Source organism: Panthera pardus, unplaced genomic scaffold (genome assembly GCF_024362965.1).
Source record: "Panthera pardus isolate Hobbes unplaced genomic scaffold, ASM2436296v1 HiC_scaffold_16, whole genome shotgun sequence".
Taxonomy (NCBI): domain Eukaryota; kingdom Metazoa; phylum Chordata; class Mammalia; order Carnivora; family Felidae; genus Panthera; species Panthera pardus.
In genome coordinates this window covers 156,540,550-156,556,236 of record NW_026526721.1, presented here as the reverse complement: position 1 = coordinate 156,556,236, position 15,687 = coordinate 156,540,550, and the positions used below count along the sequence as shown (strand labels likewise).

At 44.7% G+C, this 15,687-nt stretch overlaps 2 protein-coding genes across 3 annotated transcripts in view; one reads left to right on the top strand and one right to left on the bottom strand.

Moving 5' to 3' along the window:
* The window catches only part of ABHD5 (abhydrolase domain containing 5, lysophosphatidic acid acyltransferase), a 31,519-nt gene extending 23,937 nt beyond the window's left edge, over positions 1-7,582 (bottom strand). The window contains exon 1 of one of the 2 annotated variants that reach the window (XM_053904134.1): positions 7,422-7,582. In XM_053904134.1, the coding sequence (XP_053760109.1) occupies positions 7,422-7,468 (47 nt within the window). In that variant the 5' untranslated portion in view covers positions 7,469-7,582. The remainder of the gene's footprint in view (positions 1-7,421) is intronic. The other variant, XM_019418550.2, reaches the window with a different exon arrangement.
* Positions 7,583-7,699: 117 nt separating this feature from the next.
* Positions 7,700-15,687, top strand: part of ANO10 (anoctamin 10) — a 283,194-nt gene continuing 275,206 nt past the window's right edge. The window contains exon 1 of the mRNA XM_019418543.2: positions 7,700-7,957. The gene's annotated coding sequence lies outside the window, so the exon portion shown is untranslated. The remainder of the gene's footprint in view (positions 7,958-15,687) is intronic.

The following is a 15,687-nucleotide window of genomic DNA, read 5'->3' as shown; positions in this document are numbered from 1 at the left end:
ATCAAAGCAGCTAATTGTTTTTAAGTGAATTTTTCTGAAGTACATTTAAACTGAAAAATCTATATTTAACAAAGCATAGTAAAATATTTTATTTTTACTCGTTGGAACTGTAAAGATACCTCTCCTCTCCTAAGCCTTGATAGTATTTCTGTCCAATCAGTTTTCCCTAACCAGATGATAATATGTTTTATAGAAACTGTCTTCTTTCTTAGAGATACTCCACATGATTGACTCCAAGCCACATAATAGGCTCAAAGGAACGTTTCTAAAGAGTGCAAAGCTGGGGCCTTCTTTTCCGTCCTTTTCTTGATCGCTGCTCATTCCCAGTTCCCCGTCTGGAGCTGGCCGCCTCTATTGCTTCAGCCCTCCAAGACGCTCATCCGGCTTCGCCTCCTGCCTTCCGGGTATAAACCTCATCTTCCAAGAGACCCTCTGCCCCTTCCACAAGATCTCCTGTGTCCTCCAGCGTTGTTCTGCATCCTGGGCTTGGTGCGCGAAACTGGCACTAAGGACACAAGGCCGGAGCCTGTCAGATCCCCAGCAATTCTTCTGAGGTCACAAAATCCAAAGTAAATATGAAACTCACGTGGCCCAGATATAAACCGTAAACAAGAAAACAAACAAAAAGGTAACCAAGATACAGGCTGCCTTCTCATAGCTTCAGAAAACAAACAGAAAAGCAAAACTTCCCTGTTTTATTTAAGCAGACCATTGATAAACACCATTCATCCACTGGCTGAGGCCCTAACTTCAGAAGCAACCCAAAGGTCAGTCACGATACAAAGAAACAGTCATTCACGATGGGGACTAACACCTATCTAGCACAACAGAAGACTTACCAATGTGCACCAAAACATTTTCTACACGCCTATTAGCAAGACTGGAGATCCCAGCCCTAAACATCAAATCAAAAGCCAAATAAAACAAATCTTGCTTTATAATCTCTGTAATAAACACAGAGAATCTTTTTAGTGAGCAGACTTCGGAGTTAAAAAAGGAAGGAAGGAAGGAAGGAAGGAAGGAAGGAAGGAAGGAAGGAAGGAAGGAAGGAAAAGTAAAAAAGAATTTGAAAGACTGCAGGAGAGGTGGCAACTCTAAGACAAAGATATGCTTAACATATCAATAGAGTTCTTAAGTTAATAAACTTAAGAATCTGATTTTAAGTATCCTGAGTTTGAGAGATAAAACACTACATTTTTTACCTTAACTTTCTACCTAATTTTTCAAATATCTTTAACAAAGTATTTATACCCTATTGCCATCAACATTTAAGTTTCCTGGTAATCCCTGTTTTGTTCTCTAAAACATCTATCTATAGTATTACCAAACCTGAATTGCACAATCTATAAATATTGTGAAACAGGTTTCAACGCTTTCTGAAGAAAACATACAGAAGGCTGGCCAATTTCCACACACTGTTGGCCACTTAAATAACAGTTCTAATTAGGTTATAAGTAAAGAGGATTTCATTATATTACGATTTTGGTTAATATGACTTTCCATCTCTATACTGGTGCTGTCCAGAGAGAAAAGCTGTTTATTACCGCTCTCTATCCTACTCTAAAGCACAGTGTTCTACCTCATTTAGAAACTATGAGGTTTTGCTTCTTTTGCAAATATCCAAATTTGAGGTGTGAATATATATATTCCTCTAAAATAATTCCTCACTCAGTGAATGATTAAAAACTTTCAAGTTGGACATTACGACCCTTCTGTAAATAAAGGCCTTCTTTCCTGGGTAATGGTTTCCTAAATCCTATTCTTGGAAAAGAGAAAACAAAAAGAATTATGTCTCATATAACCGTAACTTAGGCAACTAACACGCCCTTTCATTTTAAATAAATAATACTTACATAATTCAAATTATCACTAACCATTAGATCAATGACCATCCAAGCCCCTCTGACATATTTTAACATATTAATTCACATTCTTTAACTTTTTACCCCCTATATTTTTAACATCTAACTTTTAAAGACCGACCTAGAGCTGGACAATCAGTATTTTAGACAGAGTCATGTGCTGGTGATACTTTCCCCCAATTGTTTCCTACCTTTTTTCACACAGTAAACACCATTCTGGAGTCAGACACAGCACCAAACATACTTAAATAGAACTACAGGTGTACTTTTAGATTTACGCTGCTTAACAAATCTAAGGGACATTTCATGTTAGTTCTAAAATAAGTTTATCTAGGGGCACCTGGGTGGCTCAGTTGGCTGAGTGACTGACTTCAGCTCAAGTCTTGATCTTGGAGTTCACAAACTGGAGCCCCGCGCTGGGCTCTGGGCTGAGGGCTCAGGGCCTGGAGCCTGCTTCAGAGGCTACATCTCCCTCTCTCTGCCCCTCCCTCACTCATGTTCTGTCTGTCTGTCTCTCTCTCTCAAAAATAAATAAAAAACATTTAAAAATTTTTTTAAAAAGCTTTAAAATAAGTTTATCTACTAGATAAATAAACTAAAAATCCTAGACCAAACTGAATAATAATTTAGACAATTTTTTTTAGTGTTTATTTATTTTTGAGAGATAGAGTGCCAGTGGGGGAATGGCAGAGAGAGAGGGAGACACAGAATCTGAAGCAGGCTCCAGGCTCTGAGCTGTCAGCAAAGAGCCTGACTCAGGGCTTAAACTCGTGAACTGCAAGATCATGGCCTGAGCCCAAATCAGCTGCTCAGCCGACTGAGCCACCCAGGCGCCCCAATAATAACTTTAATAAAATCATCTTTCCACACAATTCTTTATGATTCACAATCAGGGGTGGGGAATTACAGGTGACTCCATTCAGAGTCATCTGTAATTCTCAAACGTACTATCCAGTGTTGTTTTTATTAAGTGGACCATCCTGGGACTTTACAATCTTTTGTTAAATTCTTTGTCCCAGCACTAAAATCTCCATTTGCTGGTCTGTGACTGGCATTTTGGAGAACAGGCAAAACAATGAAGTATGAGTTGGTTCATCCAAGGTCAAGAAATAGAACCATATTCCCAACCTCCTCAATGTAACTTAAGTTCAGGATCTTATTGTTATCCTAGTCAAATTCAAACTTTGAATTCTTATGAATGTATCTTTTGATGTTCTTTGAATATCTTAGGATGTAAAAACATCAAGTTACAAAGCTGCAAAATATAAAATCAATTACTAGGGTTTTTTTCTTAATGTTTGTGTCGGCATAAGTTCATAATATTGAAGTGTTTAATTCAATAAACATTAATTGAAGCTTACTATTTACAAAACCCCATCAGGCTCCACCAGACATCTGAGTGTGACAAAGGTTTGTCCTCAATGAGCTGACAAAACAAATATACAAATAACTATACTAGAAAACAGGGTAGAAGCACCATCAAGGAAAACACCACAGACCTTTAGGGAAGGGAGACTACAATCTGTTTTGGGTCACAGACAACAGTGTGAACCAAGCCAAGGGAGGAAAGAGAGGTAAGGAACACGTTTAGGAAACAACGAAAGACGAGAGCCCAGCGCAACAGGAGGAAATAAGACTCCAAAGACAGATAAGAAAGAGCCACACTGTGTGCAAAGGGCTTGAAGTCAGGCTGAGTAGTTACAATAAAGCCACTCTGTGTGGCTACACTGCAAACTAGACGGTGTCTGTTGGAGAGATAAAAGTAACTAATGAAATAAGGGATGTTGAAAGCACAGGAACAAAACGCGACGCTAAAGCCTGCTATGATCCGGGAAAGGGAGTAAGAAGGGTTTGAGCCAGGTGGTTCCCCAGCGACACTGGAAACGGAAAGCGGATGTACCTGGGATCAGCTGGGCTTGGTAGACCTGGAATTCAGGGCAAAGAAGATGGACGGAAGGGGGCAAAGACCAGGCCACAGTTCTGAATCCGGATGACCAGGAGCACGGAAGTGCCCTAAGGAAAATGAGGAAGCCAAGGAGAAGAACCGGACTTTCGGTATTGTTTAGTTCGGGGGAAGAAAGGTGAAAATGAGATCCTAGTCTGGACACGTTACATCTAAGGAATGAGTTGCAAGCGTCTGGCACACAATTAGAAACATCAGTAGAACACGGAAGACGGCACCGGCATGAGGATGACATTTCGGTTCCCTCCACAAAAGAGACACTTCAAGGACGAGTGGAACTACAAGACAAAAGATGAAAGATGAAGAGACGGTCTTGGAGAAGTACGACATTGAAAGAACGGGAAAGGGGCGCCTGGCTGACTCAGTTCGCTGAGCATCCGACTTCGGCTCAGGTCACGATCTCGTGGTTTGGGAGTTCGAGCCCCACGTCGGGCTCTGTGCTGACAGCTCAGATTCCCTGTCTCCCTTTCTCTCCGCCCCTCCCCCGCTCATGCGCTGCCTCTGTGTCTCTCAAAAATAAATAAACAGTAAACATTTTTTTTTTTTTTAAATAAAGAACGGGGAAAAGAAAAGAACCTGACAAAAGTGACTACTGGTCTGAGGTAAGGCACAAAGCAAAATGTCTTAAGAGCTACAAGGTCTGGTAAGAATTTCAAACACTGAAAACTCAAGACCCCAGAAAGATTAAGTACCCAGAAAAATAAAAACCCACTGGGATGTGTCATGCAGAAATGTTATGATTTTTAAGAAGCTGGGTGGCAAGGATGTGGCAAAGGGAGATGGCAACGGAGAGAAGTCACTGATCTTAGCAGCGTTTTAAAAGATAGAGAAATCCATATCCTATCTGCACGGCAAAGAACTACAGTCAAATTCTAATGTAAATCCAACAGGAGGCTGGTAAACCCGCTGGAGGAGAGAGGGAGAAACAACAATCCTGTATTTATAGCATGTGATGGTTTCCGTGGTGTGAATACTGCCACCGTGGCTGATTTCAAGCTGCCAAAAGCTGCCGGCACAGGGCAGCTCCAACACACCCCGACCCGTGCAGCAATTCGCAGAAGTCCACCCCGCTCCTGTTACGTTTAGCTTTCTCAACTACATTGCAAGGAAAGGGGCTAGATGTTGAAAGCCAAAGGGTGTCCAGGCATGGCTATCTATGTAAGTCACAGAAAAAAACCAAGAAGCGTAAGCACCAAGAAAGCCTTCCTAAACCATTTTATGATTGTCTCCTTTGTTACTGTCCATTCTCCATCTAAACCTGAAATGTCTTAGAAAACACCATCCAAGATTTGTGTTTTCCCGGCAACCAACACTGGCTCTTGGGACAGTTCTAGGCGTCGATGCAACGAATAAACAACAAAGTGTCAGTAGAGTGAAAGAAACAAGAACCAAGCTCCTGCGTGAGTCCCAGTCCCACTGAGAGGCAGCAGAGACGTGGTTTAAACTAAGTCAAGACACCTGGGCTCCAACCCAGCTCTGCCGCTTGCTAAGGGGGTGCCGGTCCCCCTCTCAGGTGCAGTTCCAAATGAAAAACGAACAGTAATACTGCGCACACAGGGTTGACCTTGGCTTGAACACGAGCACGTTCAGGCAACGCCTAGCAGGAGCAGGTGGTTGATCGCCTGCTTGGTAAAGTTCAGAAGGCCACACTAGTCTGGACACTGGACCCTGCTCAAGTACAGGGCCAGGAGTACCCAGGAGGCCCGCCTCTGTGTGGGACTGCGGCTGGTCAGCTCCCTACGATTCTTCAGAGTCTGTGCCCACTGATCTGCGGACATCGCCCCAGCCACCAATTCCTTTCACAGTCGTGTCCTAGAGTCTCAGGCCCCACCACAACACGGAGACCAGAAAGTCCACCTAAACACAGTTTCAGAAGGAGCAAGAAATGTTGCAACAAACTAGAGGGGATCAAGCTACCAATCAGGCTCCTACTCGTGTCCACGTGAGGGCATTCCGCATCTTACCTCACCAGGAAGTTCATCAACAAACCAAAACAATCGGCCCACTGATACTGTAAACAACCTTCGTGGGAAGGACCCAGTTTCTAATATTCAAAACTGCCTCCCACCCCGCATCTTTCCAAATACACCTGCCTTCACGGTACTCCACGTGATCTTCTTTTAGGTTACGTGTCGCATGCAACTTTGTGTAGACATCTGAAGCAGAACTGCTATCAAAATAGTAAATATATATACGGATGGGGCCCCGGGGGGCTCAGTTGGTTAAGCCTCGGACTCCTGGCTCAGGTCGGGATCTCAGGGTTCGTGGGCTCCAGCCCTGTGTCCAACTCTGTGCTGACAGGGCCTGCCTGGGGTTCGCTCTCTCCACCCCCCGCCTTTGCCCCTCCCCCGCGCTCTCTCTCATTCTCTCCAAATAAATAAGTAAACTTAAAAAAAATGTATATATATATATGTAAGCACAAAAGTTTATTTTCCAAAAGAAAGTACTACCCTTGAAATAGACGGCAATAATATTCGTCATTTAATTTTTCCACGAATTAGTTGCCGTCAAGGGCATGAAGTTCGTTACAGGTGGAAAACTTAGTATGCTCATCGATCGGGTTTCACGCTGGACATCTGCCCTCCCTCCACTTCCACGAAGTTTTCTACAGACGCACGTCCTCTGACGCGCACACGCACGCCTCCGGCAACGCCACAACACTCAGAAGCAAAGACCCCTGCTTGAAAGGCTGTTAATTTTGGGGGCGCCCGGGTGGCTCGGTCGGTTGGGCGTCCGACTTCGGCTCAGGTCACGATCTTGTGGCTTTGCGAGTTCGAGCCCCGCGCCGGGCTCCGTGCTGACAGCTCGGAGCCTGGAGCCTGTTTCAGAGTCTGTGTCTCCCTCTCTCTGCCCCTCCCCCGTTCATGCTCTGTCTCTCTCTGTCTCAAAAATAAATAAACTTAAAAAAAAAAAAAAAAGAAAAGAAAGGTTGTTAACTTTGACCTCGCTACCTGTTAACTTTCTCCTAAGGATCTACGAATTACACGCTTCCGGAAACCCAGCCACGTAGCCACGCCCCCGAGCCGCCCTCCCTCGCTGGGCTCCTCCCCTCGACCCCCCGATCCCCGCAACCTCCCGCGGCTCCTCGGGAGACGGCCGCAGGGAAGCACCGCCCCTTCCTCCCGGCTCCCGAGGCTCAGTCCCGACCGCACCTCCAGGCGGAACGGCTTTCCCAAGCGAGCGGAGAGCCGCAGTCGTTTCCCGCGGCGCGAGGCAGGTGCGGGGACGGCCGGTCACCGCCCGCCGGCCGCCCTCGGGCAGGCGGGGTCAGAGGAGACACCCAGGCCGGCGGGCCCGATTGTGTGGGTGCCGGGCCACCCCGCCGCCGGCCCCGCAGGGACGCTTACGCCGCATCGCGGCCGCCTCTCCGTGCGGGGGGTCCAGCGGCCTCCGGCGCAGCCGGGTCGGCGCCGACGGGCGCCCTCCAGGGGTAGAGCTAGGCCGGGGCGTCTCCTCGGGGCGCAGCGCGGTCTCACGCCGGGCCGGACGACGGAGAGACCAGGCGGGGTGCGAGTCCTCTGCGATGCCGCCCGGCCCGGTCCCGGCCCTCGTGGGGGGCGCGTGCCCGAACCCCACGAAGTCCCCGCCGCGCTCACCTCTCGCAGGTGTCCGCCGAGCCCACCTCCTCCTCCTCCGCCGCCATAGCCGTCGTCGCCGCGCGAGCGCCGGACCGCGCCTCCCAGCCGGCTGACTGGCCGACTGAGACACCCGGCGCTGCCGCCGCCCTTAAGGCCGCCGCCGCCCGCGCATGCGTCGCCCTCCCACTCGCGCGACGCGGCCGCGCGCGAGCGCGCGCCCGGCCATCCCCGCCTACACCCACCGGCTGCGCATGCGTCCCCCGGGCCGGTGTGACCCGGGATGGGCGCTGGGCGGGGCTGTCAACAGAAGCGCTGGTGAGGCTCGCCTGGCAGTGTCTGGCGGTAACTGCTTTCAGTAATGACTTTGTGAATGCATCAAACGCTGGTATTAACTGTCCGTGCTGGGCACTGGGCAGGCATTCTGTCAGTGCCTTGGGACTGAGGCGCGTCACCTTCCCTGGAAGAGCCAAGATAGTATCCGATAGATGCTGCAAAGGCGCATGGAACTGCAGAAATGGAGGGGACTCTGGCCTTCCGCCAGCCCTTCCCTCCAGGTGGGTAGGTAAGGGGAAGGGGTGACTCGGGACCCTCCGTCGGGAATCACTGCCGTGCAGGGACCGGTCTAGGCGCTGCCAGAACCAGCAACTCCGCTTAGCCCCGCGCTCTGGACACACTGGAGGGGTGTAGAGTCAGTAGAGCTCTTGCGGGGGAATCACTAACGTAGATGTAAACATGCTTGAGCTGTTTTCAAGCCTTGTAGCCATCAGACACTGTCTGGGATTGTGATTACACCTCTCCGTATTGCAGGGGCCGACGGCAGGCTGCCCCAAATGTGCTACTTTGGCGTATTGATTATTTCAAACACGTTACTTAAGAGACCACCTGTGTAGGAAGGACACTCAGACCCTCCTCTGTCCCCTGAAAACAGGAAATCAATCGCCACGGGAAAGGTACCCTCTTTGTATCAGGAGATAAGGAGCCATCCTTATCACCAGAAATGTAGAGCCAAGAAGGCTTTATAAACAATTCTTGCTACTTTTTACTAATTTACTACCCCAGCCCACATTCTGTTTAGAATTCCTTACTAATTGAAGCTTCCAAAGTTAGGTTTTCTATATCCTGTCAATTCTTCACAGATCTATTGTCTCCGTCTGGAAAGTATAAAGCCTTCCTGCTTTGGTCATTTCTTTAGGCCTCAATTTCATGATTTGGCCTCTGTAATAAAATGTTGGATTTTTTTTCTCCTGCCAGTCTGTCTCATGTAAATTTAATTCTTAGTCCAGTTGGAAGACCTGTAGGTAGAGAAGAATTTTTCATCCATCCTTATCTACTGTGTGCCTGCTGTGTGTCCACTCTGTTTTAAGACCTGAGAAACAATGTATTAAAATGTCTGAGAGCAGATCTCCCAACGTTCCAGGACAACCTGGTGCCCTATTTCCAAATCCACTTCCTTTTGGTGACCCACTATCCACTTAACCTTGAGCAAGCATGTTTATGTTAGATCACCAGCCCCTGCTTTGTCCAATCAGATAGTCAGGTGTGACATTTTTAAGGCGAGTACGTGGCCTGTTCTGAATGCTGTTCCCCAGCTGTGGCATCTGAAAAACTAAATGCAGCCGTTATATCACCACGACTAAATGTACCATACAGGTTGATGACTGGTGCCCCACTGGTTCCAAGGTGGGCTTTAATTTCTAGCCCACCCCACCCCCTAGCAGGGATTTTTTTTTTTTTTTCTTTAGGGAAAATGCTATCACAGGAACCTGGATCTTTCTCCAAAGTCTGCCAGGCAGACACTAGCAAACCAGAATGAGGCTGAGGCATGGAGGGTTTTCCGAGGGCCCCAATGGCCTTGCTGACTTATAAATGTTTATAAAGTGCTGTAATTAAACAAAGTGAGAAAGTGAGTATGGTAGGGAGATAATAAGAAGGACATAGGATAGTAAGGGAAATGGTGCCTGGGTCAAGGGAAGGGCCTGGACATCAGCTGTTTGACCTTAGGGGAAAAAAAAATCACATGGTTAGGGCTTCTTAGACTCTAACCTGCATGCAAACTTCCTGGGGGATATTTTTTAATTGCAGATTCCAATTCTGTAGGTCTGGTATGTGGCCTGATTATTAATTGAGATTCTCTCTCTTTTTTTTTTAATGTTTATTTATTTTTGAGAGAGAGAGCGCAAGTGGGGGAGGAACAGAGAGAGAGGGAGACACAGAATCTGAAGCAGGCTGGAGGCTCTGAGCTGTAAGCACAGAGCCTGATGCAGGGCTTGAACTCACAAGCTGTGAGATCATCACCTGAGCTGAAGTCAGAAGCTTAACCGACTGAGCCACCCAGGCACCCCGCGATTCTGTATTTCTAATCAGCTCCCAGTGATGCCTCTGGTCTTGCTATATGGGTCAGTACACGACCCTTTAAATAACAAAGCTCTAGAGCAGCCACTAGAACTTTCTGCAGTGATGGAAACAGTCTAAATCCTACTGTCCAGTAAAGTAGCCATGAGGCATGTGTAGCTATCGAGCATTTAAAATTTGGTTTGTGTGACCGAGTTTTTTACTTTAACTTAAACTTAAAAACCCACATGTAGCCAATGGCTACCATGTTGGACAGCAAGGTCTAGATTGTATACTCCTTATCTATGAAAATGAGAGTTTGAAACTGGATGATTTTCTATATTCCTTCTGGTGTCCTCTGGTCCCAAGTTGTTTTCAAGGTGTGTATGGAGGGAGGGGATGGATGAGAGAGCAAGATGTTACAGATGTTAAAATTTGGTATGAAGGACGAGGGATCAAGAGCTCTACCATGGTGGGGTGGCGGAAGCGGGCCATGATCACCTAAGGGAGGGATTCTAGAACTCAGCGGTAGAATTGCCCTCCAGAGACAAGAGACTCTGAGTAGCCAATGAATGTCGGTTGAACTCTTCAAAAGCAGATAAAAGGCCTTCTTTAGCAAGATACAAATGCCAGGCCATAAAGGAAAAGAGCAAGTAATATAACCACATCAAAATTTAAAGTTTCTGTGTGGAAAAAAAAAAAAAGATACACAATGAAACACAATGCAAAAATTTGAAACAGACCTGGGTTTAATGTCTTCAATATATAAAGAAAAATTAAATGATAAAAAAATATAAAATAGATTTTTAAAATCCTTCTCAAAAAACTCTCAAGTCATGAACAGACACAAGATGCCTATACTCATCTGGGATCAAGAGAATGGAAATTCAAACCATGATGACATAACTAAAAAAGGTTCATGGTACTAAATATTGGCAAGAACGTGGGTTGATGGGGAATACTTCCAACCAGTCCATGGGAGTGCCAACTGATACAACCATTTGGAAAACAGTTTGGAAGTGACCCGTTTAAAAAATGTAAAATTAATATACCTTCTGACCAAGCAATATAATTTCTGGAAGCCCAGCCCCTCTCATGTGCATATAGAGATACATAAAAGGATGTTTCAGTATTTTAATAGTAAGAAGAAGGAGAAGAAGAAGAAAAGAAAGAAAAGAGAAGAAAAAGAAAACGAAACAAGGATGCCCATGATTAAATAAATTCTGATACCCCCATAATATGAAATGCCTTGACAGCAATTAATAAAAATGAGGTAAATCTGTATTCACTAATTTGGAAAGCTCTCCAGAACATACCGATATGTAAAAAAAAGCAAAATCCATGAAATATGAGCCAAAAGTTGGTTCTTTGAGATTAATAAAATTGATAAACTCCTAGCTAACTAATCAAGAAAAAAAAAATAGAATTGAAGGCTACAGATTTGGGAAAGAGGATGTGACTACAGATTCTACCAACATTAGGATGATAATGAGGCAGTATTACAAACAGCTTTATGCGAATGAATTTGACAACTTAGATAAAATAGACAAGATTTTATCTTAAGCTAGAGAACATAACTTACCAAAAACTGACAGGATAAAATAAGAAACTTGAATAAAATAAAATTAAATTAAATTAAAATAATGGTGTCAAAACCCTTTAAGAAAAAAAGAAACTTGAACAACTCAATATTTATTTTTAAAGACGTGAATAGGGGTGCCTGGGTGGCTCAGTCAGTTGAGCGTCCGACTTCGGCTCAGATCATGATCTCGCAGTTCATGAGTTCGAACCCCACGTTGCACTTTGTGCAGGCAGCTGAGAGGCTGGAGCCTGCTTCAGATTCTGTGTCTCCCTCTCTCTCTGCCCCTTCCCCGCTCATACTCTGCCTGTCTCTGTCTCTCAAAAATGAATAAACGTTAAAAAAAATTTTTTAACGTGAATATATAATTCTTAAAAACTGCCTACATAGAAACATTTTTTTTTTTTTTGAAGAATTAAACAATCTCCCCCAAGGGTGGAGTAAGATGGTCATAAATTCTTTACTCCTTCTCACACTGAAAGTTGGAGGCTATTTTCTCTCCCCTTCGGTCTGAGCTGAGATTTGTTGGGACCAATAAAATGTTTCAGAAATGATGCTCGTAATTTCCGAGTCTGGGACTTAAGAGATCTGTGGCTTCAGTGTTTACCAATTCGTGTTAATTCCTCTCGAAAGTCCGACTACCCCGTGACCACCACGCTGTGAGGAAACTCTGCTGACCATGCGGCACCAGACTTAAGATTTCTGGCCCAGCCTCTGCTACTGAATGCCCCCAAGTGAAGGACACCAACCGGCAACACGTGGATTAAAATACCTGCCCAGATGAGCTTAAGTTCCTGACAGAGAACGGTAAAAACAAAATAATGGTCGTTTCAAGCCACTATATTTTGAGGTCGTTTGTTATATAGCAATAGGCAATTGAATCACCTTTGCATCCCATAGGGATAACGCTTTACCTCACCAATGTGTGACGCTGCTATTTCATAGAGGAAATTAAGTAGTTGATTTATTGAGTTCAAGACTTTTTTCACCGTTTTTTTCACTTTTTGTTTTGAGGTAATTGCAGGTTTACATGCAGTGGAAAGAATATGGCGCGATCCCATGCATCCTTTACAAACAGTTTTCCCTTGCGGTAACATGATGCAAAACTGCAGTTCAGCGTCACAACCAGGATATTAACAGTGACGTAAAAAAGACATAGGACATTTCCATCATCACAAGGGTCCCTTGTGTTGCCGTTTTGTAGCCACACCCACTTCCCTCCTGCACACACACCACACCCCTCCATCCTTAACCTCTGGTTAACGACTAACTTGCCTCTATGGTTTTGTCACTTCAAGGAACTTCTGTAAATGGAGTCATACGATAGGTAGCCTTTTGAGATTGACTTGTTTCTCTCAGCATAACTCCCTGGAGATTTATTGAAGTGGTCAGATGTGTTAGTAGCTTGCTCCTTTTTATAGCTGAATACTATTCCATGGTTGGATATACCACCGCTTGTTTAACCATTCACCTATTGAAGGACATCTGGGTTATTTCCAGTTTGAACCTTACAAATAAATCTACCATAAAAATCCATGCACAGGTTTTTGTGTGAACTGAAGTTTTCATTTTTCTGGGATAAATGACAATGCAATTGCCAAGTCACAGTTGCATGTTTAGTTTTTTAAGAAGCTGCCAGACTCTTCCAGAGTGTCTGTACCATTTTTTGTTCCCACCAGCAAAACGTAACTGATCTAGTTTCTGCACACCCTCACCAGCATTTGGTGGTATCTCTGTTTTTATTTTAGCCATTCTGATAGGTGTATAGTGATGTCCCATTGTGGTTTTAATGTGCATTTCCCTGATGACTAGTGATGCTGAGCAACTTTTCCCGTGCTTATCTGCCATCCATGTATCCTTTTCAGTGAAATGTCTGTTCATGTGTCTTGCCCATTTTCTAACTGTTGAGTTTTAAGAACTTACTATGTTCTCTAGATGCTGGTCCTTTGTCAGATATATGGTCTGCAAATATTTTCTCTCGTATGCAGTTTGTCTTCTCATCCTCCTCACTTGGGCTTTTTCAGAACAGAGATTATAATTTAATGAAATCCAATGTATTGATTGTTTTGAGGGCTTATGCTTTGATGTTGTCTAAGAACTCTTTGCCTAACCTGAGCTCCCCAAGATTTTCTCCTTTGTCCTTTTCTAAAAGTTTCATGGTTTTCATGTTACATTAAGTCCATGATTCATTTTGAGTTAATATTTGTATAAGGAAAGAGGTTTGGGTCAGGGGTGCTGTTTGTTTATTCCTGATGGCTATCTAATGGCTCCGGGACAGATGGTACCACAAATAGTTTTTGACATACTGCTCAGTAGTCTCTTGTGCTCTTACGAAGGACATATGATGGGTGAACAATGGTAGACATTTTTCAGGGTAAGGAGACTTGCAGGGGTGGATATGAAGGTGTGGTGCTTAAACCCCCCTTCAAGGAAGGGCTTCTTATCCCAGCTGCTGTGAGAGTTTCAATGGAACAGCTTTCAGTCCTTTCAGGGAACACTTTACCTACAAAGAGCCACCTCACCAAGGTCATGCCACTCTAAGCCAAAGTCCCATCTAATGATGGCTGGAGGTAGGACTACAAAGGACCGACCATTTCTACCCAAAATGGGATGATTCAGCTGAGCCTGTTAAACTCCAGAACTCCTTGTGGCTGTGGTCAAGCCCGCATCATAGCTCAACTTCTTCCCAGTCTCACTGACCTCCTCCTTTCCGTGGATGTTGATCACCAGGGCACTCCTGGAACATTAAACCCTGTCTCAGAGACTGCTTCCTGCAGAAGCCAAATTGTGACACTTGTTTTCATTTGTATTTAATGACAAGCGTGGCATTTGGCTTAGGTGTTGACAAGTGAAAAGGTTAGAACTTGGTGGGTTTTACACTATGATTCTAGAAGCCAAGTCACGCTGGGAAAGCTTTCCTTAGGAAATCTACTCTCAGCATGCGGCACTACAAATGAGGAAAGGAATCTGAAAGGTAGGGAGAGGACAGACGTGCGTGGTAAGATCAGCCCATGCATATGCATGATTAAGAAAGAGAAAGATCACGAGTGAGATAGAGTGAGACCTGCAAGATGCTGTCTCCTCTGTCACCATGGTTCATAGTGGTTCCAGCACTAGGAGGGAGATGTGTGGGTCAGTATCCACAAGTGCAGCAGGGCCAAATCTCCCCATCAACATTTGATCAAAAATCAGAGAGTTATGAGCCGGAACATAATCCCCAAACTAGTACCGCCCCTGATTCTGATGTCCTTCTCATATTTGTATGACTCCTTAGAAAGCCCAGACTCAGAGAAAAGAAGTCATTGGGCGTGATTGTCCAGTTTCAGATTCCAGTGCCAGTGAAGGTGGAGACAGGGAAAAGAGGGGAAAGGAAAATGCCACAGGGGCTAGCATTCAATTTCCAGTCATGGCTTCCCCTGGCCCCAGGAAATTTGAAGTCATGTGATTTGGGGAGCGAAGTTTAACGGTGTTTCTTTCCTCCACCTTCCGTGTCACTTGATTATAATAGAAGAAACCTAGGTTTTTATTTTCAGTAGAATCAGTGTTTCTTACAACATTTTTTCCTACCGTATTTCAGATCCTTTAACCTTTATTTTCCTTCTGGTTGTTTTTTTCTTATCGGCGCATGCTGAAATATTAAGCATCCTCATAAATCAGGAGAATGCCCTCCAAAATGTTGACATTGAAAATGTCGGTTGCCTTTCCGTGTTTGAACTTCTGAGAGCAAAACCCTTCTACGTAGTCTTTATTTATGCCCCTGAGCATGTGTAGCAGGGGCAGGCTGATACGGTAGCAAGAAGTGTTCATACCCATAATTCCCTCTGACGTTAATGTTGCCTCTTTATTCACCCCCTCACCATTTTGCAAATGCATCCTTCAGTTTAATACAGCTTATTGAATATCCATTCCATTTAGTCGGCACTTGTGGCAGAAAACAAACAGCAACTGGTATCTTGGCTCTATTACATTTTCTGACAAGTGGAAAATATCTGTTTGTGATGCAATAAATACTTGGTTCTAAGTAATTCAGCAAATTGGCTTATTTAGCTTCAGCTCTGCGGGGATGCACAGAGGGAACAATTTTTACCCATCATTGATTCTACACTGAAATACGTTGATTGTCTATGCCCACAGCTGGAAGAATTTTGTGGTGGTATGAGTGAATGAGCAGTTAGTGGAAATGCTGTTCTAAGTCATTGCAAAACCAGCAGTAACCTTATTGCTTACGTACATGGCTGGAGCCAGCCGGCTCTTATCAGTTCGTGAGAGTCTATTGTTAAATATTCAGGAATTTTGAGCTGGATGCGAAACCTTGGAACTTTGAAATTGGGGACTATTTATGCCACAGAAATTGGCAATCATTTGAAATCAGGG